At 37.5% G+C, this 26,787-nt stretch overlaps 1 protein-coding gene across 1 annotated transcript in view; it reads left to right on the top strand.

The window, feature by feature from the left end:
- CDK14 (cyclin dependent kinase 14) overlaps positions 1-26,787 on the top strand; it is a 313,331-nt gene that overhangs the window by 130,755 nt on the left and 155,789 nt on the right. The window contains exons 6-7 of the mRNA XM_041466561.1: positions 1,530-1,624; positions 17,668-17,730. Coding sequence (XP_041322495.1) covers positions 1,530-1,624; positions 17,668-17,730 — 158 coding nt within the window. The remainder of the gene's footprint in view (positions 1-1,529; positions 1,625-17,667; positions 17,731-26,787) is intronic.

A 26,787-nucleotide genomic window follows, 5' to 3' on the forward strand; every position in this document is an offset into this window, starting at 1 on the left:
TAACAGTTTCTAGACATGCACTGATCAAATGTCTACAATTCTTATTTGTAATTACAGTAAGTGTTTTACAGCTCTGTGGCAACAAAATCAGAGCACAGGAAAGACTTCTCTGTGCTGGCTCTCTAAATAGCATGTGCTGTGGAGTGCAGGCTAAAGCAAACTCTTTTGAAATTTTTCTCCTCATCTCTTCATCCAGGTTGTTGGGTTGCCTCATTCTTGGTCAAAAAGCTTGCTTGTAGGTTTGCGGTCCTGTCTTCATGATGTCTGTGATAATACTCACTTTGAAGCAGCTTTATGGTATTTTTCTCTGCTGTCTGCCTTCTGCCTAGGATGAATCCCAGAGTTTGATGCTAAGGGTGCTTGTGGAGGAACACTGATGCAGCCAGATGTCATGTTGCTTTTGTGTTGCTTTCTAGAATGATTAATTTGTCAGATTGGTCTCCTAAACACCAGTAAGAGAGATGATATGTACTTAATTCAAAGCCAGATGACCCCTGCAGTTACCTCAGCCTGACAGAAAACCCTGAATAGGACAGCAAGGGGTAACAGTGCTGTGGAAGCTCTGTACTTTTCTTTCTGCACAGTAAAGGATTGAGACACACATTTGGCCTTTCATTTTTTTTCTTTGACAAAAGTAGAAGTGTGAGAGAAGAAAGTTCCACATTATTCAGTTTAGAAATGTGCCACTCATTTGCATGTCTTTGTATCTATTATTTACTTGCTAGGGTGACTGATAGTCCTGCTCAGATGTATGCATGAGATGACAAGGCACCGACAACAGGATGACATTGGTAACAACACATGGCTTGTCAGCATATATTGCTAAAATATGCCATGTCTTGTGGAACATTAAATATGTAATATGTAATGAACATTAAAAATGTATTAGGTTGTAAAAAAAAAATTAGTGAAGGAGATTACCTGAAAGTTCACTAGATAACTCTTTGTCTTTTCTGAAAACATGAGCTAGTACCTTTAAAATTATAGTGAGAAAATACCATGTATTTATTCTCGTGGGCTAATACAAATGATTCATTAAATCTCTGTTATATTTGAGAGAAAGAAGTATTATTGCTTAAAACCCTTTTCTTAGGATAGACGCTGCACTTAATTTAGACAGCCGCTCTGTTGCGTTGGATAGGAGAGATTATGTTTTGAAAAGACATGCTTGACTTTTGTCTGAGAGAAAAAAAAATACCTTTGAGTGTAGGAGTGCTCTTGGTGTCTGGTTGCTGAGACAAGAGTGATTCACTTACAGGAGGCTGTGTAAAGAAAGTATCTCTTGCTCCAGCTCATTTTGGCCTCAGAGTGAGGCTGAGTTTGACAAGCAAGGTGGAGAAAATGGCATTGAATGGAAAGGTGTGATCTTCAAAAACTGGATGTGTGGAACTCATGAACATAGAAGATACTAAAGTACAACTATTGGTTGTCAGGTTATGAAGCTCATTTAAGTCACTAAAAAAAGGAGAGCAAATCCATATGAAATATCTGGATACTCTTTAAGATAACTTGTATGTTTTGCTTTTCAGCTTCTCTTTTGAAAGGATTGAAACATGCAAACATTGTGCTGCTTCATGACATCATTCACACCAAGGAGACCTTGACACTTGTGTTTGAATATGTGGTGAGTAAAGTGACTGTATGTTCCAGATATGGTCCAGAGTGTATTGAATTTTGTGGAAGTGCTCTCTTTATCATAAATGATCTGTAAATCAGGCCAAAATAACCCTTTACTTCTTTCAGGAGAGTGATGGCTATAAGAGATTTTGCTTTCTAGTGGAGTAGGCTAAAAGTGGAAAGCTGGGCTAAACCAGATTCAGAGATGGAGAAGAGGCTTCCAGGCTCGTGAAGGACTTTAGGCTGTTGAGCTGACTTTTCAAACTTACTCTGCCTCATAGTTATAGCTTGTTTATTGGAGCTTGTTCCTTATTGATGTGAGCAGGTAACTTTAAATAGGTGAGAATAATGTAGGGAAGAGCAGGACTGAAATGCTTAACAGGTAGCTCCTGGATGCAAAGCTTATATCAAGTTTAAATTGCCCTTTTTTTTTGTGAGTGGCTTGCGCAGAGTGTCTTTTTATAAGCAATATCAGTAAAAAAATGTGTGATGCATGCAATTTAGAATTTGGGATTTTTTTTTAGTTTTTCCATAACTAATGCTTTACCTATTAATTAAAACTTCAATTTACATAGTAGGTAGTGTAAGGATGTAATAGTGTTGAGAGTATTACTTTCCAAAGTACTGGCCTTGGCCTCCTAATTAATCTTTTTAGTTTTTCTAAGACAAACATATGGCATTTATGTAGAACTACTTCAGCATTTAGCTGTGGAATTATGCAATGTGCTATCATAATTAACCTCCCAGTTTTCACAGATGGGTCCAAGAGCATGTAATTTAAAAGAAACAAATGACTTTAGACACCATTAGATTTTTGGTATAATATGAGTTATTGTATTATGGTCTGTAAGACACTCTGTTTATAAAGTACAGTGATTGCTAGCAGTTCTCTAAATACAACTCTGCTTAAGACAGATGGAATTATTTTGTGTGCTTCTTGGGGGCAGGCCTTAATTTTTACATGATAATGCACACAGCATCACAGAATCCTGTCTGGAGAAGCCATTCACCTTGTGTATTTACGTAAATGTGCTGCACTCTGAGGGTGAGGGTATTCAGCTGCAGCAGCCTGCTGAGCATGTGGTACAGTATGTATTTTTTTACCTCAGGTATTAGAACAGTAATAAAAATTTAATTCCTTTTTTAAAATTCAGTAATTTTCCTGCTCCTGACTTGCACACTGAATTAACATAGGATAAGCCTTGATACTTAATTTTATATAATGGTCAATGTACACTTATTTGCATATCTTTACGTGCATACATTTTGCAATTCCATTTATCAGCAGCTGTATTTAGCTGTATTCTTTGGAACTGGTTGAGAAATTAGATGTATAGAATATGTTTCTCCCTAAAATAGATGGATTTGCCTATTACACTAGTTTCAAATTGATGGATTTTACATTTTACTTATTACACTGATGCAAGTTTCTGGATTTTATATCCAGTAAGGTTGTTTAGACAAGTTGTTTAAGACAGGTTGTTTAAGACTCTGGCTCCCAGCCATGTACAGACACAGATTAAGCTTCATGCAGTGGCACATTCTGGATTCACTAAGCTGTTTTTCAACGAGGGACCAACCCTGCTGGAGGTTGCACCTTTTGGTTCCCATGGTGTTTGGTAGCTATTGAGACTGTTTGAGAATCTCATTTAGTAATGGTTTCTAGCAACTGATCCAAGTAATATTTTAGTGTTTAGGCTGGTAGGCAGTCTCTCAAGGCGCTGCTGGGGAAGAAGGGAAGGATACCTTATTCTCTCCAAACAGCATAAAGACTGTATAATAATGACATTGTAACATGCTCCTGTGCCTTGAGATGACAGAATTTCTTAACAAGTCTGTTTTCATTGTTCAGGAATGTAAAGTTGTAGTCTGATCAAACAGTGAATGCTATCTGATAATGCTTGAGAATGGCCACATAACCTGAAATGAATTCTTGTGGGTGTGCATGATACAGGTTTTAATTGCACGATTGCATGGATCTCATTTGTTCCTTTGGTTATAAAGCTTCCATTCAGCGCATGGTGTGAATGTGCAGAGGTAAAAATTACAGGTGCCCATTTAAATGTACAAATTTTGGCTGGTTGAGTATGCAATCTATCTGTGTAATTGGTGTTACTGAGCTCTGTATCTGTAATGTCTAGTTTGTTGTTATTTTAACACCTGTACACGGTTTAGCTCAATCATATGGGTAATTTGCACTGAAAGAAGTCAAAATGTTCATGTGATTAAAATTACATGGTGGTGTACGTTTTTAAATGACTGAATCCTAACCTAGAAGGGATTGAATTTGATTTATTTCATAAAGGGATATCATGGAACTGATACACTATTGCCATTGATCACTACTGACCTTTTCAAACATAATAAAAGACATGTGAGTGAGTTATCTTGACTAAATTAGGAATGAACAGTTAGTGATCCGAGAGTTCTCAGAAAATGGAAACTTTGGGTTGCTAGGTTGGTGATGATTCCTTAGGGAAAATAATACTGGTGAAATGTCTGAGGTTATCAGAGGTGTTTGGTTTCAGCATTGACCCTGAAAGAGTAGAATGAAATTTAATTTCATGTGGCACCTTAAATTGCAAAATGCATTATGGTAGTAAGTTAAATGCTGAAAGGAGAATAGCCTCTGAAAGGGAACATGGCAGTCATCAAATTCTCTTGGTCCCTCAAATTAGTTTTCTTTTAAATATGTATGTCTGTCAGGTGAAGACATGACAGAGTTTTTTAACTTTAACCTTGGTGGTCTGCAAAATCAAGAAAAGTCAGTCTTTGAAAATTCTCTCTGACAGTTGAAGATCAGGACTAATTTATTCTACATATAAACATTTTGGTGGTGGATGTGGAGCTGTACATTTATGTGGAAGAAGAGAAAGGGAGCTTACTCATTTTGAATGAAAGAACTTAGTCAAAATAGCTTAGAATACAGCATCTTGTTACTAAGGCATATGTTGACTCTTACATCAGCATATTGCAAAGCATGCTTAGAGCGCAGTTTTATCACTGGATGACTGAGAGGTATTATTACCTAGGGAGTTTTGAGTGTGAGCTGCTTGGAATTTCCCCTACAAAACCTCTATGGCTGATAGTCTTTCATGTATAAATGGTAAAGAAAATTATTTCTGCATAGTTAACTGGGATGTGCTAAGCAAGACCTGAAAATAAAATTTTGACACACTTTACATCTGCTGTCTGAGACTGAAGTAAAAGGTCAGTTCAGCTTTACAGTTCAGTGGAGGCATGCGACTGCTCACAAAGGTTTTGTTCCCTTCCTCACCAGGCTCTGGTTAGGTGTTAGTTTAGGTGATCTCATGGGGATGGGGGCTCTAGTGCCAGTGTCACTGGTAGGGCCAGCTTTGCCCAGGGAGGTGGTGGATTTTATAGGTGAGATCTCTGAAGATGCCTTCACATCTGTTCGCTCTAAAATGATCATTAGCTGCTGCCGTTTGCTGCTTCACTTGTTTATTTAGAAGGAAGATGACTGAATTTAGAAACCTATAATTGCTGAAAGGCAATCCTAAGCAAAATATATTTGCTACAGGCTTGGTAGAATTTAGTATTATGCATAATTATGTAAGTCTATTATTATCAATAAATGAACCCGCAGCTCATCCTATTCCAGGCATGCAAAAGTGAGCTAGTATGGCAATACTTTACATCATGCTTTCAATATTTATGAACTAGCTTTGCAACAAGAACAGATACTTATAATTGGAAGGATGAGTAATGAGCAATATTATGTCTTCCTCAACAGTGAAAAAGCTCCAGAGTAATCTAATAATGTAACTTAAACCCAAGCATTTTCAATTGCCTTGCCTATTTTAATATTTGTGTATGTTTTTGCTTCTAAAAATTCCTTTCCATTAAAGAAGAACATTTAATTATCATTGCTTCATTACAGCAGCTAAAATAGGTTGTTATACAATGAGTTTTCTTAATAAAGTTCATTAGTTACATTTCCCTTCCATTTCCTGTAAGAAAAAAATAGGGGTGAGCTTCTCATTTTAGAGCTTATTGGAAATTGACATATATACTCTTTATCAGAATTAAGAATTACACAGCTGAGATTTTGAATTTGTCTTGGGACAAATTTGTCTTACATAATACTTAGAAAGTATAATGTAAAAAGGTATGCAAAATTAATCACTTGCAAGGATCAAAAATTTTTCTATTGCAAAAATTTCAATTTTTTTGTGACTTTGATGATTTGAATTGAAGACTATTATTGTTTTTCCATTTTTATTTCTTTTATTAGGGAGCAAGTGTTGAAACTAAAGGTATGATGGCATTGACTGTTTGTGAAAACAAAGAAAAAAAGCCATTTTTTTTTAGTGGGTGAGAGAGCATGGAAAATCAGTAGTATCTCACAGCAGCTTTTGAGCTGTTATCCCTGGGATCCTTCAGTGATGTGTAATACCTAGGGAGAAACCGGTCACAGGAAGGAAGGAGGAGTCTTCTAATCCTTGACTTAAAGTGAAACTTATTTGGAGCCTGAATTACATTATTTTGGTGTGAAAGTGAAATGATGGGTGGTTTTCTTCCCACTTGAAATCAAGGTGCCTGTCCAGCTATGGTAAGCAAGAACTGAAAGCTAGTGAAGCTCTGCAAAAAGCCAGGTGCCTGCAGCCACCCTTGCTTGCTGGGAACGTGCTTGTCCTCCCTGGCCAGGAGCAGCCACCGAGGGCCCCCAGCATGGAGCAGTTGAATTTGGTAGTTTTGTTTACCTTGACCAGAGACGGAGCTGCTCCCCTGTGGTTTAGCCACGCCTCATGCCCCAGGCTTGCCTTAACTTGCATTGCTTAAATTGCAGTCAAAAAGGTGACAGATCAAGGCTGAGAGTAAACAGGGAGAAAGGAAATCCTGTACTATCGAGAAGAAGCAGTAAGGGAATAGTGCTCTTGGGAAAAGCCTTGTTTTTCAAGTTTTAATGAGTAGATCAGAGGCAGGTGCTGCTGATGTCCAAGTATAGGCTGGAAATGCAAACAAAATAGGCTTCAGAAGGGAGGGATTGAGGTGGGATTTCAGAAGGAAAGTGTTTAGTGCTTTGCTGAGAGATAAAGTTTCTGCCAGACATGGGAATTGGTAGGAAAGAAGGAATGAAAAATTTATTTTAATTTAAATAAAAATACTCCTCCTAGGCTAAGTTTACACTGTCTAGCAAGGGCAGATGTTACTCATGCAATATTCTTGAGCACATGGTGTAACTCTTGGGGACGATGCTGTGCAGGGCCAGGAGTTGGACTTGATGGTCCTTGTGGATTTCTTCCGACTCAGCACGTTCTGTGATTCTGTGATCCTGGCTTTGCTGGATTTCAACACGTTGTGTAGATTTCATATGGAGGGCACATGCTGATGAATAGGTGTATTAATACAATTAATCAAGATTTACAGTCCAACAGGCTGGAAGGCTGTGTGTATCTGAATGACCAATTTTTGTACAGTTTACTAACAGGTGGTAAATATTGATTATATTTGTGGTGTGCTGTGCACCATTTAATAATTAGAATCTATTATTTCTTCTTCTTTATATTAAGTATTAACACTTGCATTCAATGTAAGTATTAAAAAAAAAAAAAACCAAAACAATACACAACAAAATCAGAGCATAAGAAACATCAAGAGTTGAGCTGACAGATGGAATACTGGAAATCCCATGAGGTATTCTACTTTCTGACAGTTCCCAATTAGTTTTCCTAAATTACAGATAAAAATGCAAGTATCATTGCAGTACATTAAAAACACATTCATGCAGTAAGATGCATGTGCATAGGAGACATGCCAGTGATGACACTCTACTTGATATAGGTAAGGCTACCATCCTAAAGGGTAAATTTGTACACACAAGAAAGACATGAATCAGCTGGAGACCTGAGGGGGAAAAAGACAAGGGTGAGTAAACATCGAGGATAAAGCCTTCTAAGGAAAAGTCAAAGTAAGTAGGGCTCTTAAGAGTGGGGGATAAAAAAAGGATGAGACATTTACAACCTTTAAATATATCATAGAGAAAGTCAGTGACCTATTTCTATGTGAATGGTTAAGAGGAGGAAAAAGAAAATCTGAAATTACAGTAAGGAAGAGAAAGATTAAAGTCAAGGAATGCCCCTTCCATGCTAACAATAATAAAGCACTTCAGAAGCTACTATGGGGTGATGGTTTGTCTAATACTGTCAATTTTTAAAGAACAATTTAGGCAAATAATCAACAGAATTTTGTCATTGGTAGTAGATATAGGTAAGATTATTATTTTTTATTTTTTAAGTCCTTTCTATATGTATCTTTCTGCATCATAACTTTCATCAGCAAAATATGAATAGTTTTAGTCTTTCAGTGAAGTTAATACACTGTTGCTTTCCTGTGTCAGGAACTGAAGAAAAAATATATCAGTTTATTTTGCTACTTTAAACAAAGTTTTTAAAAAATTCTTTTAGTTGTGTGCTTTTTGTTTGTTAGTGTTTGTTGGTTTTTTGCTTGTCTTTTTTTAGTAATTAATTATTTCTGTTATAGATTTATGCGCAGCTCTATCATCAGTAGTTCTGATGGCATCCCACATATTCCTTATCTTTTTATTTCCATCATAAACTGACATTGCCTAGTTCCCTCTGAGGTGACACCTGACAGTATCTCAGCTTGCACTAAAGACTGTCCACTCTAATTAAACTTTTTTTTCCTCAGGCTGTCTTTAATAATATGGGTTGTAACTCTTAATTCCTCTTAAAATGTGAAGCTCTGATTTATTCAGTGCAGATTGAAAAAACAAATAAACAAACCACCAGTCCAGAATTTACTGTTTGGAGAGTGATGATTAGATAATTCTAAATCATAAAAATAGATTTTTCCTTCCTGAATGAAGTATGTAGCTTTGTAATAATTTAGTCGTATTGATAAAAAATACATCTATGCAATCTTTAAAAACAGAAACTTAGGTGAGCAGTTCAGGAAAAATAAAAGTAGTAAAAATCCTGAAGTCAGAATGAATAAATCAATAACTGCAGATATTTTTTTATGTTTATAGTTTTATGATGTAAAAGATAATTAAGAAATAGCAAATAGGAGGAACCAAGAACCAAGCTTGAGTAATAAACAGCCAGCTCTTGAAAGTTAAAAAACCCTATTAATTGTTTCTGCTTTACTGCTTTGATTAAAGAGGATCTAATTTGTGGAAACATCATTTTTATTTTGTGTGCCTTGCATCTGAACTGAGTTTTTCCCAATAAAATTTTTATTAATCTTACAATCATTCATGGACAGTTAGGATTAGGATACGTAACAGGAAAAAAATCACTCAGCCAGTGTGAAAGAGAGGTCTGTGTGGGATGTGGAAGTCTTTAAAGGAAGGCTTTGCACTGGTCCTTTCCTGCCCTGAAGATGGTGTTTGTTTTCTTGCCTGGCACACACCACCACAGAAGGGCTCTTGTGCCAGCTGAGCTTGTGTGGATACAACTGAATTATCCATGGTCAGTGCCATGCCAGTATTAATGTGGATACTTGACTAGTGTGGCTGTATGTGGATTGTCAGCCTCCCTGCCATGTATGTGCTCTGCTTACATGGTCCTGGAGCATGTACTCTCACCATGAGCCTATGGGTATCTTCCATGCTCTAACAAGAAATTTTCTTGTATCTTCAAATTTTTAGTATTATATTTCTGTTTGTTTGTTTGTTTTACATGCATATGGTGGTCAGTGTTGTGGAAGCTCAGTGGCATAACAAATTAGAGAAAAAGTGCACATGCCCATCTTTGCGGGCACATGTGTTACAGCTTGCAAAAATTGTCTCAACTCTGTTCATTTTGAGGTCTCTAAGTCCATCACAGTTTGCACAAGCTGATGATTTGGTGCTAGGTTTTGGTCACACTAAGCAGGAACTCCTACATATTTTTGCAGTCACTTTTGTTCAGATAATCTCACTAAATTAAGTGGGTTTTGTCTCAACCTGATTTACTAAGAACACAAAGCTGATAGAATTATTAAGGTGGACAGAGAATAAGGAGGAGGATAAACTGGCATCTTTAGAAAGCTGCATTTTATTGAAGATCTTTTAGTTCATTCAGCAATTCTTTCCTTAGTGGTGTGTGTTTCACTTGTCTGTAAGGAACCAGATTATTCTCTGTGAAATGAACAGGGGTTTTGTATCCATAAATAAATGTATCTTTTCTAGCAACAGCCAAAAATCAGACAACTGAGTATCCCTTTTTCTCTCTGGGATTTTCAGATATGTTTCTATCTGCATTATGTACTCTCCCGCCACCTAGTCTCCTTTTTTATATAGTATTGTTCATGTATTTTGAAGTATGCTTATCTTTATTGACAGTGTGAGAGAAATCCAAGGCACTAAAAACATCTGCTAGCAGAATTGTTTTCATTACGAGTGTCTTGTGGGGCAGTTTTTTCTTCCTTGAATCCCTAATATAGATCTTTCCCCTGCTGCTCAGCCCAGCTGGTGCTGCTGCCTGCTGCTGTTTTGCTGGAAGTTGCTTAGGTATCACCCAGATACCTTGTAGGGTATTTTTTGTTAGCATGGGTAACACTGTGTCATCTCATAGAGGGAAAAGATTGAATAATACAAAGCCGCTGAAATACATGAAAATAAAAGTCTGTGACACTTTTGAAGATACCAGTGACATGAAATAAATTTAAACGGTGGCACAGTAATCTGCAGAATGCTTGTGTTGCAGGATACATGCCATTTAAAAGGAATTAGCTTTTTTTGTTCTCCTGTCACTTTAAATATTCCTGGTGCCCATCCTTTTATTGGTAAATTATATTATCAGTTTAAGAATTTGTTGGTGACAAAAGGGGAAGTATTTTAGTCGGGAAAGCTGCTAGGGCATAAATAATGTGTGCTCTCCTTTGAACAGAGAGGAATGGCTCACAACAGCCTCGCTGCCTCAGTGGAGCAGCACAATCTGTCTGCTGCACGATGGCATTGCCGGCAGCCAAATCCTCCCGTTTTTGTTTTAATGGGAGGGCTCTTACACATTGCTGGTTTTACATGATGGGAATGAAGTTGGAAGTGCTTCCTGTTCCATTCACAAGCCCCGGGCTCTCCGTGCATTTCAGCTTCAAAAATGACAGCTGAAACCAATTAGGCAGAGTTATGGGATGCCTAAGTCACATGGAGATTTATCATGACTGAGGAAGAGGAGGGAAAGGGAATGTATTGCATGGGAAGTAGAAGCGACTAATTTAATTAGAAGAGAATGACAGTCATGTTGCTATTATGGAGAAGGGTGGGTAAAGTAGAGATCATTTCATGTCAGTAGCCATGCCTTTGAAAGGCAACGTCCCATCCTTTGTCTGAACAGGTTTGTGTTTGGTAGCAGAGTCTGATTTCTGAGCAGGAATAGCTGAGCAAAACAGTTGATGTCAAAGTGAAGCACAGAGCAAATCTGAGTACATTTCTAGTTTGTGGGCTACTCATCTATTCATAATTAGAATTCCTTCAAGAGGAGAAGGGAAGAATCATCAACATTTGTCTTCCCCCGCCCCCTCCCTTTGTTTCCGTACTCTCTCTTTTCCAGACCTAGGATGTAATGTATATAAACCTTGCTTCACCTGTATAAATATCAGCCAGTATTCTTTTCCCTTCAGCAGATGCTTATACCCAGTATGCTCACAAACATAAACCCACATGTGTCTACTTATAAACCAGAGTCTTGCTGAATAAACATTACCTTCATACAATTATGTGTTGCCCCAAGTCTAAATCAAAACCCCAATTAATTTCTTCATGTGAGTCTGGAAGACAATATTTCATAAGTGAATCATACTTTTTGTGAAGTTGTCAGGGTAGTTGATGGTATAGGGAGAAAATGAGATTGTTGATGGTAGGGGAGAAAAATATTACAGAGAGAGTCTGAGCAAGTGTGCTTTTTCTTTTTTTCTTTTTTTTTTTTTTTTTTTTTTTTTTTTTTTTGTTCTTGTATGACTCTGTTGACTTTTGTTTAGACTATGAGCAGTTATGTTGGAAAAGTAACTTAATCTCTGTCATGTTCAGGTACCTGTAGGAATTGTGGTACTTCTATCACAGGGAGGAAAATATTTGCAAATAATTTAAGTTTGGGTCAAAATGTGCATTGACTGATGTGCTTCTATATTCAGTTTGGAAACAAGACTGGGTGAGCCAGCATTGCTGACTATGGGTTTTCTAGCCCCTATCCTAGGAAGCACTGGGCAGTCTCTGCTCCATCTAAAAATTGTTCCATCTACCCCAGGAAGGATCATGGGTCTCTTAATGGAGACCTTGTTACTTGAGATATGCACTGAGGAAACAGTTTGTGTTTTAATGTGCTGAGAGAAGGTAACGAAAAGGCTGGACAGGGCCTTCTCAAGGAGATGTAGTTGTGTGTGCCAGAACCTGAAGTCAAGGTGCAGCCCTGGAGTAGTGATCTGCTGGCACACAGTAGTGAAATACAATTATTTTAAGGCAAAAATGCTAAAGCCTGTCTCAGATTACCTATACTTACTTTTTACTTTCATTGAAAATGGCCAAGATACCCTGAACCTCTATCTGGAGGACCCTCATTTTAAATATTCAATCTGTACAGTATGGATTTGGAATTTAGGGGATGAGTAGCCTTTGTGCTGTGGGTAGCATTAGACTATTATTTTGAAAATTGCCCCAAATTTGGTCAAGTGTTAAGCTTTAGAAAAATCATAATTGTACTTAAGAGCTATGTCTTTGAAGATTCCTCCTCTCTTGTCAAAGACTTTAGTGTCTCACTTCAATATTGTAGCTATTCATTTCTGACAAAGTGAAATTGTTTCTGGAGAAGCCAGTAGTGGGAGGAGAGATCGAGTTGTTCACTTAACGCATAACAGGTTTTGCAGAAAATAATGTTTTGTTACTGAAGTGGGAAAGTGAGGCTCTTGTAATTGGAAGACAGCAAGTTAAAGATGGCCTGGGCAATCTCCTTTTTTCACCCTTGTGGAAGTGCCTGTTGTGCAGCTCTGCAGAGGATTATGTGGTGAAGGCATGTGATTGTTGTTGAATTTATCTCGTTTTTTGTGAATATGGAACTATGGATGTCTTCTGAGGTTCCTGCCTCATTCAAAGTATCATTTCAAGACAAGTTAGGTAATAATGCTGTAGAGAACTGGGTTCCACCCTTGCTGTATTGAGAATTGTCATCACCAGCTGTCATTACAGGTTTATGCTATTCAGCGTGAGGTTCTCAGTCTCCTTTGCAAAAGCATTACACATTTACAGCTGTAACTGAAGCCAGTGTTGCAAAGTAGGTTACAGGTTTGTGCTATTCAGCACAAAATTTTGCTCCTTTGCAAAAGCATTACACATTAACAGCTGTAACTGAAGCCAGTGTTGCAAAGTAGTTGAGAAAAGGCTCTCAGCATGGCCTGAGAAGGACACAATGATTGGGTGGATGACTATGCTTAGATTTATTGTTAATATGCATTGAAATATTTGCCAATGCATTTTATATTCCTTTTCAGGCCAGTGTACATCAAAATCAATAGCAACATGTCAGCTAATCCATCTCTGGAATGAGAGAATCCAGACAGTTCCCTCTGCAATGTCCACCAGGTGTTAGCTTAGGACAAACCACATTGCCCAGCAGAGACAGCAAAAAGTAAGGGGGTGTGGGGGGCTGAAGGATGCACCTGAAGACCAGAATATCTTTCATCACCACCATATTCAGTCAAAACAAAATAGTGGCAAATACTCTGAAAAGTCAAAACCAAAGTTGAACAGAATCACCCAGATCAGTGATTCTTAGGATTTTTTTTTTTTTGTTTTTGCTTGGAGTCTCTATCTGATAAAAGGAAGTAATGCCCTACGTCTCCTGCATTGCTATGAAATTATTCTGTGTTTGGAAAGCATGTCACTAGCATAGCTATAAACAGGGTAGGAAAACCTGTGAGTTTATTTCTGTCTTCAAAGTAGTAAAAAACCCAGACTCTGCAAGCTGTTTGAGAATAGGAGAAAAACTCCTAACTGTAAAACAGCACAGCTGTTTTTTAATCAAGTATCTCCTATTCTGTTCAGTGAGTATGTCTAATCCTGGGAAGGAAAAAAATTATGAGTTTTTAGGAGTTATCATAATATACATTCAATGGGGAAACAAATAAAAGGTAGGATAAACCCCATTAATTCTGGACTTTCCTAGCTTTTGAGTTCTTCTCTATAAAAACTTGATTTATCTCTGCTTATTGTTTTTTGTGTAACTGTTTGGAGCAGAGTGCTAATTGAATATTTGTACATGTAGGTGTGGGTAAACTGGTGGAGTGTAAAGAGCAGGAACTAATGGGATTTTGAACTTAAACTAAAATATCAAATGTTCTGTCAGCATGGTATTACTTTGGTGATTTGTGTGTGTTGGGGGTTGACAGTATGGCTGATAGAGCTGTTAAAAACTAGCTTGAAGCAGAATTGGTCTAGCCAGGTCCACTTGGGATCAGAATGTGTTCAATTACTTGGAAGTCTCTGTGCTCCATTCCCAGTATGCTGCTTCCCTGTGAGGTGCCCTGACCTGAGACAGTGCAGAATGGACTGTAAAAGGTGTATTGGTTGGTCTGTTTCTTGTCTTTGTTTCAGTATAGTTTTATGTTATTGCCAATATGTAATTGTGTCTTGAATTTTCCTTTAGGGTATCTATTTTATTAGATCAGGGTGGTGACTGCAGCAAAAACTCCACTGTCAGAGTATGGCAGGCTGTACTGGCAGCCACTCTTCCACTTGGGAAAGCACATTGTTTTCCACCTTCAAATACAGCATGAAGAAAAAGACTCCATCTATATAGTACAAATTTCATGGAATACCATTAAAAAAGCTCTTTCATCCAGCTTTCTCTCTTGTTTTCTTTTCTAATGCTTTCCTGAACTTGCATTCGTGGTGTCTTCTTCAATGTCAGTTGTGCGCACGAGCACTGGAGCAGACACTTTGGCTGCCAAAAGAGAAAACAGGTTTAGAAAGACCTGTCTCTGCAGCACTGTCAGTTTTCCCAGCTATACTAATGTTTAATTCAATGTGCATTCAGTCCCTACCTTGGAAAAGAGGAGCAGCTGATGATGCCTTTGCTTTGTTGCCACCTTTTTTTTTTTTAAAGTGGGGAGCAATGTACTCTAACATCATAAGTTTCTTCCACAGTTCTTACCATAATGTTTTGTTATGTTTATGAGAAAGACTTAGTTTTATGAAAGCAAATTGTAGAAAGATTTGAACAGAAAATACATTCAATTTCTCTTCCTCATTTGAATGAAGGTTTGCCACAGATTCCTGTAGTGTGTGTGTAGAGAAAAAAATAAATGCCAAAAGACTGCAACACAATCGACTCTGTAAGGTTTCCAGGATTCTGATGGAATTGCTACTTACACTGACTTTTAGGTAGACATATTCAATCAGTTTCTGTAGGTTTTGATGGTTAAACTGTTGGTGGAAGGTTATATCAGGCTCCCAGTTGTCTTCATCCTTGGGGTAGGAAGAATAAGTTAATGATGGATAACACAAACATGATCATCATTGATGTTTCTGTATGGAGAAAATTCTTCCAAATAGTAACTGAAATATAAGCATAAGAAAATGGGGTTATCCTCACCATTTGTTACAAGTATATTGGAAATAAAAAATATGACTTATTGCTCTTCCTAGAGTTGTGGCTCTGAATAAAATGAAAAGCTTTTGGTGAATAAAAATGTGCAGTTAGTGTGGCTGGAGTGGTGGGGCTTCAGGAATGGGACCTTCAGAAGGGACACTGGGTTTGTCTTCCTCTGATCTGGTTTCTGTCAGCTGAGTGGTTGCAAATCCTAGAAATCAACAGAAGGTGAAGGAGGCAATAAACCTCCCACCTACCAGGTCATCTGTTGTTCACAAAGGCTGAAAGATTGAACTGGGAACAAATGATAATTCCTTGAGCCAGCCCATGCGAAGGAGCGTTCCATGCTCAGGGACCATGATGGCTGTGCCTGAGGATGGGCCAGGCTTCCCTGGCCACCCCTAATGGGCTTTCTAAAGTGAAATGTCAGGCTTTCCTTTGAACAACTTTTGAGCACTGCAGGTGCTAGCGCTATTCAAAGACTGGCATGTCTCATGAATAACAGATAACCATTAAAATGAGTGGATTCCCACAAATTTCTTGTTTGACACCAGCCATCACCTGTAGTAATGGTGTTTCAGCTGATATTAAGGCAGATTGTTGTGCTGGGATTAGTACTTAGAACCTGTTAGTTTATTAAAACAAATGACAAGGTTAGCAGATGACTTTGTTTAAGTATGTTTTCTTGGTGTTCATACAGTAAACAAAAATGTGTAATGTGGTGATGCGTACTGAAGGGTGACTGGTCCATTTGTGGCATGGTTTATTGATGCAGTCCCAGAAAGCTTCATTGCCACCACAGTCAATCAAAACACAGAAGACAAAATAGTGCCAAATACTATGAATGAAGCAGAGAATGGAAGAGGAGAAGGGGAGAATGGAAGAGGAATTTGTATCTTAAGGCTGAAGATTTTACAGAAATGAGAAAATTAAGAATCTTTATGGAAAATGCACTTCTTTAACACTAGCAATGCACTGGTAGAATATTTTTAATTAATCTGAAAATTTTCTTTGTAAATGCATTCACTAATTTGTAAGCTATAAATTGAATAATTGCTGTCTGTATCTTGCATTTTGAAATAATCTCTGTTTTGTTGTATTTAGTGTGGTTTGCCTGTTTGAGCATGCCCTCTGCCCCTGTGATACACATGCTGTTCATTTTGGGATTCAAGCAATTTCCTGCAGTCAGGGCTCTTGCTCTCTTGAAGCCATGCAAGAATTTGTGAAAATAGTTGTGCTGGTGCAGAGCCTAATCATCCTGTGCATCTTCATGTCTTTGCAATGTTAATTCCACATGCACAATGTGTTTTTGTGGTTTGTGATTTCAGAAGCAATTATGTAGGATACTCGTGGCTAGAATAAATTTTGTGTCTTGGGTGTGAACTCTGCTATGCGTCTGCATAACTCTGCAAAAGAAAGCAAAAGAACCCCTCCTGGTTTGGCAGATGTTGCACAGAGACACCATTCTGCTGTTTGGAAAGCAGCTTTTTTCCAAAACTCTCACTTTGAAAACTGCCTGTATTTATATGGGCTCTTGTGTATGTGAGGCAGGTATTGCCAAGTAGCTTTTCAAGGAATGTTGGATGATTTTTACCAGATGTGTTCAGAAAACAGATGTGGAAGGCAGTCTGTCTCTGAGTATTTGCTGGTTAATCAAGGGCATATTTTTGCATTTTTTTATTCTGAACATAATTCCAGAAGCTGAGTTGTGCAAGCATATTAGAGAAGCAACATGCCATTTGTCTGAAACCATGCTGCTGAAGTGTAGAAATGTAAGAGAATAATTCAGAGAAAAGTGTTTCCATAGTAAAAGCTATAAATATTTATTCATTAAAAATAACATTAATCTATGCATTGAAGGTCTTTTTGAAATTTCTGACAAAGTTTCATGCTATTTTTGCAGGAAATATAGGTAACTATGAAGTGAAAACTTAAGTTTGAATTTTCCTCGATGTTCCTTTCTAAAGTATCTGTATTTAGCAGCTGTACATGTCCATAATATGTGCTTCTTTTTGAGCTAGAAAGTACCATTCAGTACTCTGACATACAATGCCTTTCAGCTTTATTTTCTAAACCTTTAACCCATCTTAATCTAGAATCACTATAAAATTATATTTAAAGGGCAATGTTATAATGTGAACAATGGGAGTTGAATGTGAGATTCTCCCTTTAGGTCCTTCCTCTTATGTCTAGATATTATCTTTATGGTGTTGATGGTGATACTGTCCTTACAAGTTTTAAAATAGTATTAAGATTCAGGTAATTAATCTACCAAATGGAGGGTGTTAGAAAAAATATTAATTTGCATTTGTTGAATATTCATATCAGTTATCAAGGCTGTTAAATGAAGTAAGTGTAAAGGTACAAATGTATGTTTGCACATGTGTGGCTGAAAAAAAAAATCTTATTTTCCATTTGTTATGTCCACTCCTAAGTAGAGGGGTATTTCTTGCTGCAGTCATATGGATATTAATATAATTTTCTCCATCTGACTTTCTTTTAGCACACTGATTTATGTCAGTACATGGACAAACACCCTGGAGGGCTTCATCCAGAGAATGTGAAGGTAAGAGTCAAAAAGAGCACACATTCAAGGCAAATGCAGTAGCAGTAACTTTGCAAAAAATGTCATGTCAGCTATTTCATAGAAACTGATTGCTAGCTAAAGGGAAGATGCCTGGCATATTAACTGTATTTTTAAATATTTGGTTTCTTTGAAAATAATTACAAATTCAAGTATTTGAGCATTCCTGCAATAGAATTTCTGAGGTTTGTAAAATTGACTCAGAGCCAAAATATTTGAATGCTGTGAATGCTGTTAACAGTGTCAGTAATCCCTCCCCTCCATTTAAACATTTGCTCTTAAGACTACACTGCCCTAAAAGGCCAGGGTAAACATGCTTTAGGCTGTCAGTGCTAGATCTTCAGTTAGGTAAATTAGTGTGGGTTCATCAAGTTTGAGGGAACTGTAATTGATTGTATTAGCTGAACGTACTGCTTTTTATATGAACATATAAAATCTTCCTTAATCTTTTTGCACACTTTCTTGGATGAGATCAGCATTTTCCTAGCTTATCTCACTTTGGAAATTTATTTTCCTTCTAAGGTAGATACTGCGAATCATCACACAGGAGAGAGAGAGTTTATTAGCAGGACTTAATGAAAAGATGGATGAGTAGAGACTTGATCCAGTTACTATTTGGGAAGTCAATGAAATGATTTTAGCATGAACTGGAAGGCAACCAGATATGCAGAATGTGTTGTGTGATTATAGATCACTCAGATGATATTTGTTACAATTGTCTTGTGCTTGGACATCAGTCCCATTGTTGTTCTACTTTGGAAGTGTTTAAGTCTTCACTTGTCATACTGGGAACTTTATTCCAGGATGTAACTTACTGAAATGTAGGAGTTCATGAAAACTCTCTCTCTTTTCTGGAAAAGCCAGAAAGCCTGTTTGGTTGGAAAAAAAAAGAAAAAAAAAAAAAAAAAAAAAAAAAAAAAAAAAGGAATTATTTTTTCCCTGCAATAGCTGATCATTGTTGCACATTATGTATCTTCATTAATTTTCTGTGTTCTTTGAGTGAAAAGTGGCATCTACAACATATGAATTTCAGTAAGAATTACTGCTGTCTAAAAAAAATAAGGAAAATTCCTCCTTACTGCATATATTTGGGAAAAAAAAGAACCCCAAAACAAACTATCACACTCACATACCATGAGTGTGGCACTAAAGGGGGTGAGGTAGGACCTGCTTTTCAGGACCCCTGAAACCTCTGAGCTTTCTTCTCTGCTCAGTTTCCTAAGCAGAGTTTCAGGTGTTAAATGTGCTTGTTAAACAAGGGGGTTGCATTTCATTTCCCTGTGTGGATACTTTTAACTTCATTTCTCTTGAGTTTTGGGATAAATGAAGATTTATTAAGATTCTTTGTGCCGCTTCAGATTTGTAAGTCTTACTCCAAGGCTGCAGTGCCGTGTACCTCAAGGTCTGATATGCAGTAGTTGTTGTAGCCTTGCTAAAAAAGACATAATAATTCAAATAACTGTACTTTTATTTCATCACATCAGGCCCAGTGAGCTCGTCTTTGAGGAGGATGGATATAAACAGATCATTTGGCTTGCTAGTATGTCACTCCTCTGAATCCTGAGATACCTTTTAAAGACCTTCTCTCTTTTAAAACAGAAGCCTCAATGGGAACTGCCCCAGCAGCATTTCCCTTTCACATTTTGCTGCATGTATTTCTGTGGCTATCTGTACCATCTAACAGTGCTCAGAAACACCTTTGAAGCTTATAAATACATTAGAATTATTTATTTGAGTAGCTAAATGTAGAATCCTGATGTACTGCTAATTCAAGTTTTTTAAATTCCCAATGGATTATTAATAAAAGTGGGGGTGGCGGAGGTGGGGGGAGAAAAAAAATTTGGAAGTTGATGAAACTTCAAATGAAACTTCAATCAGCAGATGAAACATGAGAAATCCCGTTGAACAATTAACTTTTTTTTTCTCTTAAATAATATTGATGAAAATCAGTTCTGTATATTTAGAAGGCTCTCTTGCCAGGCCAGCAACAAAAGGTAGTCCTAATAGTGCAGTAATTACTAAAACCAGGCATGATGATTTGAGGTCCTACCATTGTAATGAATGAATCAGCCTGCTTGGGAATTTCAGTGTGATACCTGCTCTCCAGGCTGAATTAAAAATAGCCCAAGAGAGTGATTTCTTTGGCTGGGAGGACAGAAACCCAGTCACATATGCTAAAAATTCCCAGACCTTCACCAGCATGCCAAATTAAAATCTTGTGCTGCTCTTTTGTTTCAGAGGAAGTAAGATGGTTATTTCATAACCATTTTGTTGCGTGTTTCTTCACCATTTCATTTTAATGCTTTGTTGTGCTGTACTCAGTTTGTTGACTTATGCAGTTGGGGATCTGGGACTTGTTTTGGTTTTGGCTTCTGGACAAAGTTGTCTGTTTGGATCCACAGCTGATTACTAAGGGTTAAACTGAGGTTTATCAATTAGCCTTCTCTCCCCACCAGCCCCTTCTTTCTAGAGGTCCTTCAGTAATTTCACTTTTAGTCAGACTTTTGGACACTGTTTCTTCAGAATTGGTTGTTATGTGATCCCTAAATCCATTTTAAAAGCTTCCAGTTGAGCAATTATATTCCAGTAGCAATAAATTAGTCTCGGCTCTCTGGGGCTAACCTGTGGGATTAAGCCATTGATGCTCTCCCAGCATGACAAAAGACCCCCTGCGTTTTAATTTTGTTCTTGAGGAAAGTATTGCCTATTGATGGATATTCCTTTCTGGCTTGTTGCCAGTTATTATAAATACAAACCCACATAAGCACACATCTTTCTTTTTCCAAAGAATATGTACAGTAGTTCCTGTTAAACAGTATTTTATAGGAAGGCAGACACAAATTGCATTTTGCCTTCTATAGGATATCTTCAGCTTAATTATATTTCTGAATTTTCTCTGTATTTGCAAGGTAAAGACAATGATTGCTCCCTCAGGCTTACTTTTAAATGAAGACTCATAAATAGAATAAAAATCTAAATTACTTTGATGGACACACATATTGTTGCCCCCTCAGGTACTGTGCTTAACATTGCCTTTCTGTGTGGTTTTAAATAGGCTATTTGCTGTCACTTAACTATTTTAAATAAAGACTGAGCAGGATATTATAAGTATGTGTAAGTATAAAGAAGAATATCTCAGCTGGCAGTAAGAGAAGTCCAGGGTCAGTATGATTAGATGAATAAAACAAATATTAGGTTTAGCATTTTTATTGGTATGTCTGTATTGACACGTAATGATTCCAAGATTTTATGATTTGTGGGTGGAGGCACAAGTCTTATAAATAACATCAGGCTTTATACACTTCAAGGAATTTGTGTGTGATGCTAAGATGTTGTTATAAAAATGCCTGTCCCTGGTAATGTTAAACTAGTCATTCTGATGACATAAACACAGTGAGGTACCTGAATCATTTTCATCAGCTTGAAAGGAAATTGGCATAAAGCAGTTCTTCCAGTCCATATTTTCTGCAAACTCCATTAGGTCCAAATATACAATTATTTACCTCTTTGGTAGCTAACAAACTTGCATGTCTAGCATTTATATATAAGTATGTATTCATATACTGTGTACAGTGTTATAGTTAGAGATGTTGAGGAAAAGGGTAATCAGTTAATAATTCCTCGTGTAGTACGCATGGCCTCATCTTCTCTTGTCTGGTTTAAAAGATGTCTTTCTCAGTTTTTCCACGATCCAAGGCAAGCAATAAATCTTAAATACATGGCCCCACATATAATTATGTTTCTGCTGGAAGCTACTGCTGCAGCCCTGTCCATGACTGGAAATAGGAATTGATTTATATGTGTACTGTGTGGTTCTTGCCAAGTTGCAAAATGTGTTATTGCAAACTGAGGTATAAGATTTGCTCCTGACTCTCCCTGTGCTGTTCCTCCTGGCATAGACTACTGAAATCTGTACTCCTGGCTGTCTTTTCTACAGATGTTGCAGCCTTTAGAGATAGTTCATGCTCAATTGGAACATCTGGATTGCTTCCTACAGCATGAGCTCTAATGGGTCAGAGCAACTAGCTGACCCTGCCAGTTATATTTTTTTGTGTTATGATCTTCATTCTGATTTATGTCTCTTTCTGTCTGGTACAGGGCTATTTCCACCAGTCTTTTTTCTTACCTTCTTGGTTCTCCTGAGCCTTTGTTTGCAGTTGTCCATAAATGGCTCTGGTGTTGTATATTCATAATTTAAGTGTCTTTTTATTTGTGCATTTCAGCATGTCCTGTGAAAATGTAACTGTTCTCAGCTTCTTCTAGTATTTGAAATAGCACCTTTATTTTAACTTTGTCTTTTACTCCATATTACTACATTCCCAGTAATGCACATAATTTCATCTTTATGCCTTGGTGCATTTATTTCACAATTGAGTTTGTTTACTGTAACTCCTATTACTGGTAGAATAAGTAGAGCAAAGGCTTGCATCTGTCATGCCTGCATTGCTTGTTTGCATCCCTGCCTTAAAAATAAATCTATTAATGAGTGCTGATTTGCTTCTTAATTAGTGATGCTGCCTTGAGATAGCTGAAGTCTTTTGAGAAAAGCATCCTGAATTTTTTTCTCTCTGCCTTTTTTCTTCTGCTTGCAGTGTTAGAGGTAATATCGATTTGGATGAGCTTTTGACAGAAAAAACCCTCATCTCTGGCAATATAAAAAGACACTTGCATCTGCCCCACTCTTCTTTAATCCAGGAACACCAGTCTGAATGACAACATGTTGTCAACCAGACAAAAACTGTCCCTATCTCTTAATTGCTCTCAAAATCTTTTACTTCAGGCAACTTGGAAGCCTCCTGTAGTCTGCTGTGACCAGAGGGGGAAGGAACTTCCAGTTTGTTCTTATTCTATCTGATATTGCTGCACTGATTTGTTCTTCTCCCTGGGCACCTTTTCTCTTCCTAGGGCCAAAAAGTGTTGAGAAGAAATAGGCAGACCCTCTTGTTGAGCTTTGTATGCAGGCAACAAGAACATTTAGCCTTCTCCCAGGAGCCTTCAAGACTTCAGCTCTTACCCATCTCAATTTTGAGCCTCCCTTTCTCCTAGGAAGCAGGGTACAGCAGTCTTCTGGGCATAATAGATGGATATTTTTGAAGCAAAACCTCAACTAACTAAGCCCTACCCCCACCAGAACATTTTAAAATGTGCTTTATCACTGCAGTACTGAGTCAGGGTATATGGCAAAATGTGGATTGGGATTTGGGTACTAAGTTTCCTAGGGCAGCCCAATAATCTCTGTAAAAACATGCTTATGTTTCAGCAAAAAATATAATTAGTTTGCCAAAAAACTTTAAAAAGATATTTTAAAAAGAATGTGACACATAACGGGATGCTGCAACATTTTTCTGTGCTAAATTTTCAAGAAGATGCCAGTCAACTTTGTAGCAATTATATAGTTAAAAAAAACCCCCAGATATGATAAAAATACTCTATTTATTAAACCAAGGGTTTAATGGTGGTCTCCATAACATTGAATTGAAAATGTTGAAATACACTGATTGTTAAATGATATCATCTGAAATCTCTGGAACTTAGTAATTTATGGTATTCATGTATTCCTCGCTGCTCTGTAGCACTGTGAACATTGTCCTTAACTAATGGTTGCAGTTTTTAATGTTGAATCTGTTTTTGTCAGATGAGTAATTTTGGCATTTAATGACTAATGTGAAAATTAATAATCTGAGTCGAAGCCATAGGGTAGTTGTCAACTGATGTCTTCTGTAAGCATTAATATTTATCACTGAACTGGTTACAGCTTTAGGATGGTCTGAAGCACAAAGGGTGGGGAAGCATTCGGAACATGCAAGGATTAGGCAGCTCCTCTGTGGTATCCATATCAGGCTTACTGCACTTAAGTGAAGCTACTTGAACTTTGGCAGTAGCAGAGCGCTGCACACTGCCTCTTGCTAAGCAGTAGCTACATTTATTAATAGTAAAATCCAAACCCACGTGCTTGTTAGAAAAGCAAAATATCTGAAAAGTAAGATAAAAATGCTTTAGGTTTTAGGTGGCAGTTGTGTTAACAATGTGGGCTTCCCTGGCATGTTTCTGTTTTCTTTCCATTGGGAGATTGCATCAACATCTGTGTCAAGGACAGGAGGTTTGTGGGGTTTTCTGTGGGGAGATGTGTTGGATTGCATGGGCAGTCGTGCATCCCCATGTGACAAGGACCTGTTACATGATGCAGGGGAAGCTGTGGTGTGGAGCACCTGTGTGTACCTAGAGGTGTCCAGCCAGGAGGTTGAGTGCCATAGAAGTAGGTGCACAGGAAGCAGGCAATGAAACTGTGGTAGTAGATCCAGCTATGATGAATCTTCATGTCACTGACTCACTGGGGTTTGAAGAAAACAGTCTTTGACTTTAAGGTGAAAACCTGCTGTGGTAGTCCTTTTAAATTTATCTATTATTACTGGAAGCAAATCAGAGCTAATGTCATGCTTTTGAAATCCCTCTCCTACTCACTAAAATTGGTCATGCTGCTGATGTGAAGTTGAATTAAAAGTGGATTTCAGCAGATATGTTAAGTAAGAAGTGATGTGTTTAATGTGGTTGAGAAGGTGCTATTTTTCATTCCTCATTCAGTGAACAAGCAGGTGTGCACCAGACAGAATAATGTTATGCCAAATTAAGGTCGTCTTTTACACATGGCATTGAAAATTGATTATTTAAATTAGACTTTTTAGTTATCAGACATTAAATATAGCATCAGCATTTCACTCTACTTCGTGTCAGTCTTGTCACTTAATGGTTTGATAATATGCACAACTGTGAACGGTTAATGCAGAAACTTCATTAGCATGTTAAAATTCATTCTAGAAGAATGTCACTTTCATAAGTGCACTTGTAATTTATTGTCTCTATGGTCTTCATGATTCACACAGGGCAAGAAAACATGTATATTGTAGGGAGAACACATCAAGAGTTTTAAAATCGGTGAGGCAACAATTGCCACTCTGACCTACTTCAGCATGGAAGTGTGCTGATGAAAGGTAAAAAAAGCAGATTCAATTGAATTGAATTTATTTTTACTTTTGCCATTCAAAAGTAAAAACCTGAGTCTTCCACTTACTGAACCTTAGCAGACCACTATAGCTGATCATAAGGGAGTGCCTTTATACTCAGTTAATTGAGCGCACCTTCCTCATTGCAAATGACTGTAGTAGTACCCAGAGGGGACAAAAAATGATTAAAACAGCATCAAAGAGAACAGAAGTTAGCAAATTAACACACTCCAATCTCTTTCCTTTGCAGTTCTGCTGAAAATAAGTGGAAAAATCTGTATATATATATATTTTTAAGCGATGATGTGATGCACATTTCCAGTGGCTGTATCATATGCATTTCTGTGTGACATTGCCTTGGTAAGATTCTAGACTCTTGTGTAAAGAATGCAGGAGCAAGTTAGAAGTCTTTATAAAAGCATTGGAGTAGAGTGGATTGGAGTGGATTGTTTTAAAATTCTCTTAGAGACAACTCAGTTGATTCTAGGAAAGACAGATAGGAGAAACCTTTGTGTGAGGTAAATCTTATTATAATCCTGAAAATCCTACAGATTCAAATAGCTAATAATTTTTATTTAAATTTTCCTTATTTGTAGGGATGCAAATTTGTCTCAAGTCAGTACTTTGTTCCTGGAACTTCTGACAATTTAAGCAACAAACTCTACAAAGCTTTGACCTAAAAAGTGCAATATTTCCCCAGGTCATAGTTAGAAGTGAAAAGCTGGATTTTATCTGGTTTAGAAGAGGGAAATGAATAGCAAACCAAGAGTGATAAAAAAGATTGTTCTTGATGAGGTTTTGACATGCCAGCAGAAGTCACAAGAGGGACATTTCTCATTGCTTCTGTGATTGTGCATATTACCAGGTAGTCTTTTCTAATATAATATTTTAAAACAAATAGTTCTAAGATTCCTGAACAGTCTAGTCAACCCAGATGGAACTCAGTAATTTGTTTGGTTGTGTTTATTTCCAAGGCTGTGAGATGGCATGTAGTGATTTATTACCTCCTTTTGTTTTTAAAATAGCCAATAATGTACAGAAGCCTGTACTGTCCTCTGGATGATAGGGAGAACTTCACTGAATGCAAGCATGAGATGGGATGTCCTAAGTTTGGTTTCTTTTACTGGTATTTTTAGATTTTTTGGCCTAATAAGCCTAAATACGGTTTTATTGATGCTGAATACACACTTGGGAATTCAGATGACTGCGTGATACATAGACTGTGTGCTTTGATACATAGGGCAAGCAGGAACATTTGTGTAATCAGTGTGGGGTGATAATAAAACCTGTCTGGTATTGTGTATTATTTTTCAAAATTGGCTATACTAATAGAGCAGTATGAGCTTGCTAAAGGAAAGACACATTAATTCAGGTTTGCTTTCAGCTTTCTTCTGAAATCATGTCAACTCCTGTTCCAGGTTATCTCAGCCTTTTTCAGACTTTTGCTGCCAGGAGAGCAGAACCAAGAGTTTTGTGCATCTTCTGTAAACTAAAAATTTCTTTGTAGCTTTCTAGTTCTGTGTAGCCTTCTACTTCTGTATCCAGGGCCAGGTCCTCTATTCCCAAAATACAACATGAATTAAGGGATCTCAAATGAAGAAAATAATTTAGAAATCCCTCTTTGCCACCACAGAAAGTCTTAAAAAAGGCCATCACAAGCATCACTGTTCTGTCCTTTTGGCAAGCATCCTGTCATTGGGGTCCTCAGTGCCTTTGCAGAGTCTGTGTGTAAATGGTACATTTTCTGGAGAATCTCCCTAGGCATGTTGTGGATTTCTGCTTTTCACTTACCCCAGCATCCTTTGCCAGAAACTCTCTACCATCTCTGGTAATGGAGGGCAACTGTGTCAAGTCATCTGATCTTTACACAGATCACTTGCACATTAGTGTTCCCCTTCATCCTTAGACTGGAGGAGCTTTCTGAACCTAAGTCAGACAGTGTCAGCTGCTCTCAATCCCACCCTTTAGATGTGTTTTGCATAGCCTGTGTCAGTGTCTAACTTACAAGCTCGTTCAGAGGCCAACAAATAGTGAAGCA

Source organism: Pyrgilauda ruficollis, unplaced genomic scaffold (assembly GCF_017590135.1).
Source record: "Pyrgilauda ruficollis isolate IOZ18807 unplaced genomic scaffold, ASM1759013v1 scaffold2, whole genome shotgun sequence".
NCBI classification, from domain to species: Eukaryota; Metazoa; Chordata; class Aves; order Passeriformes; family Passeridae; genus Pyrgilauda; species Pyrgilauda ruficollis.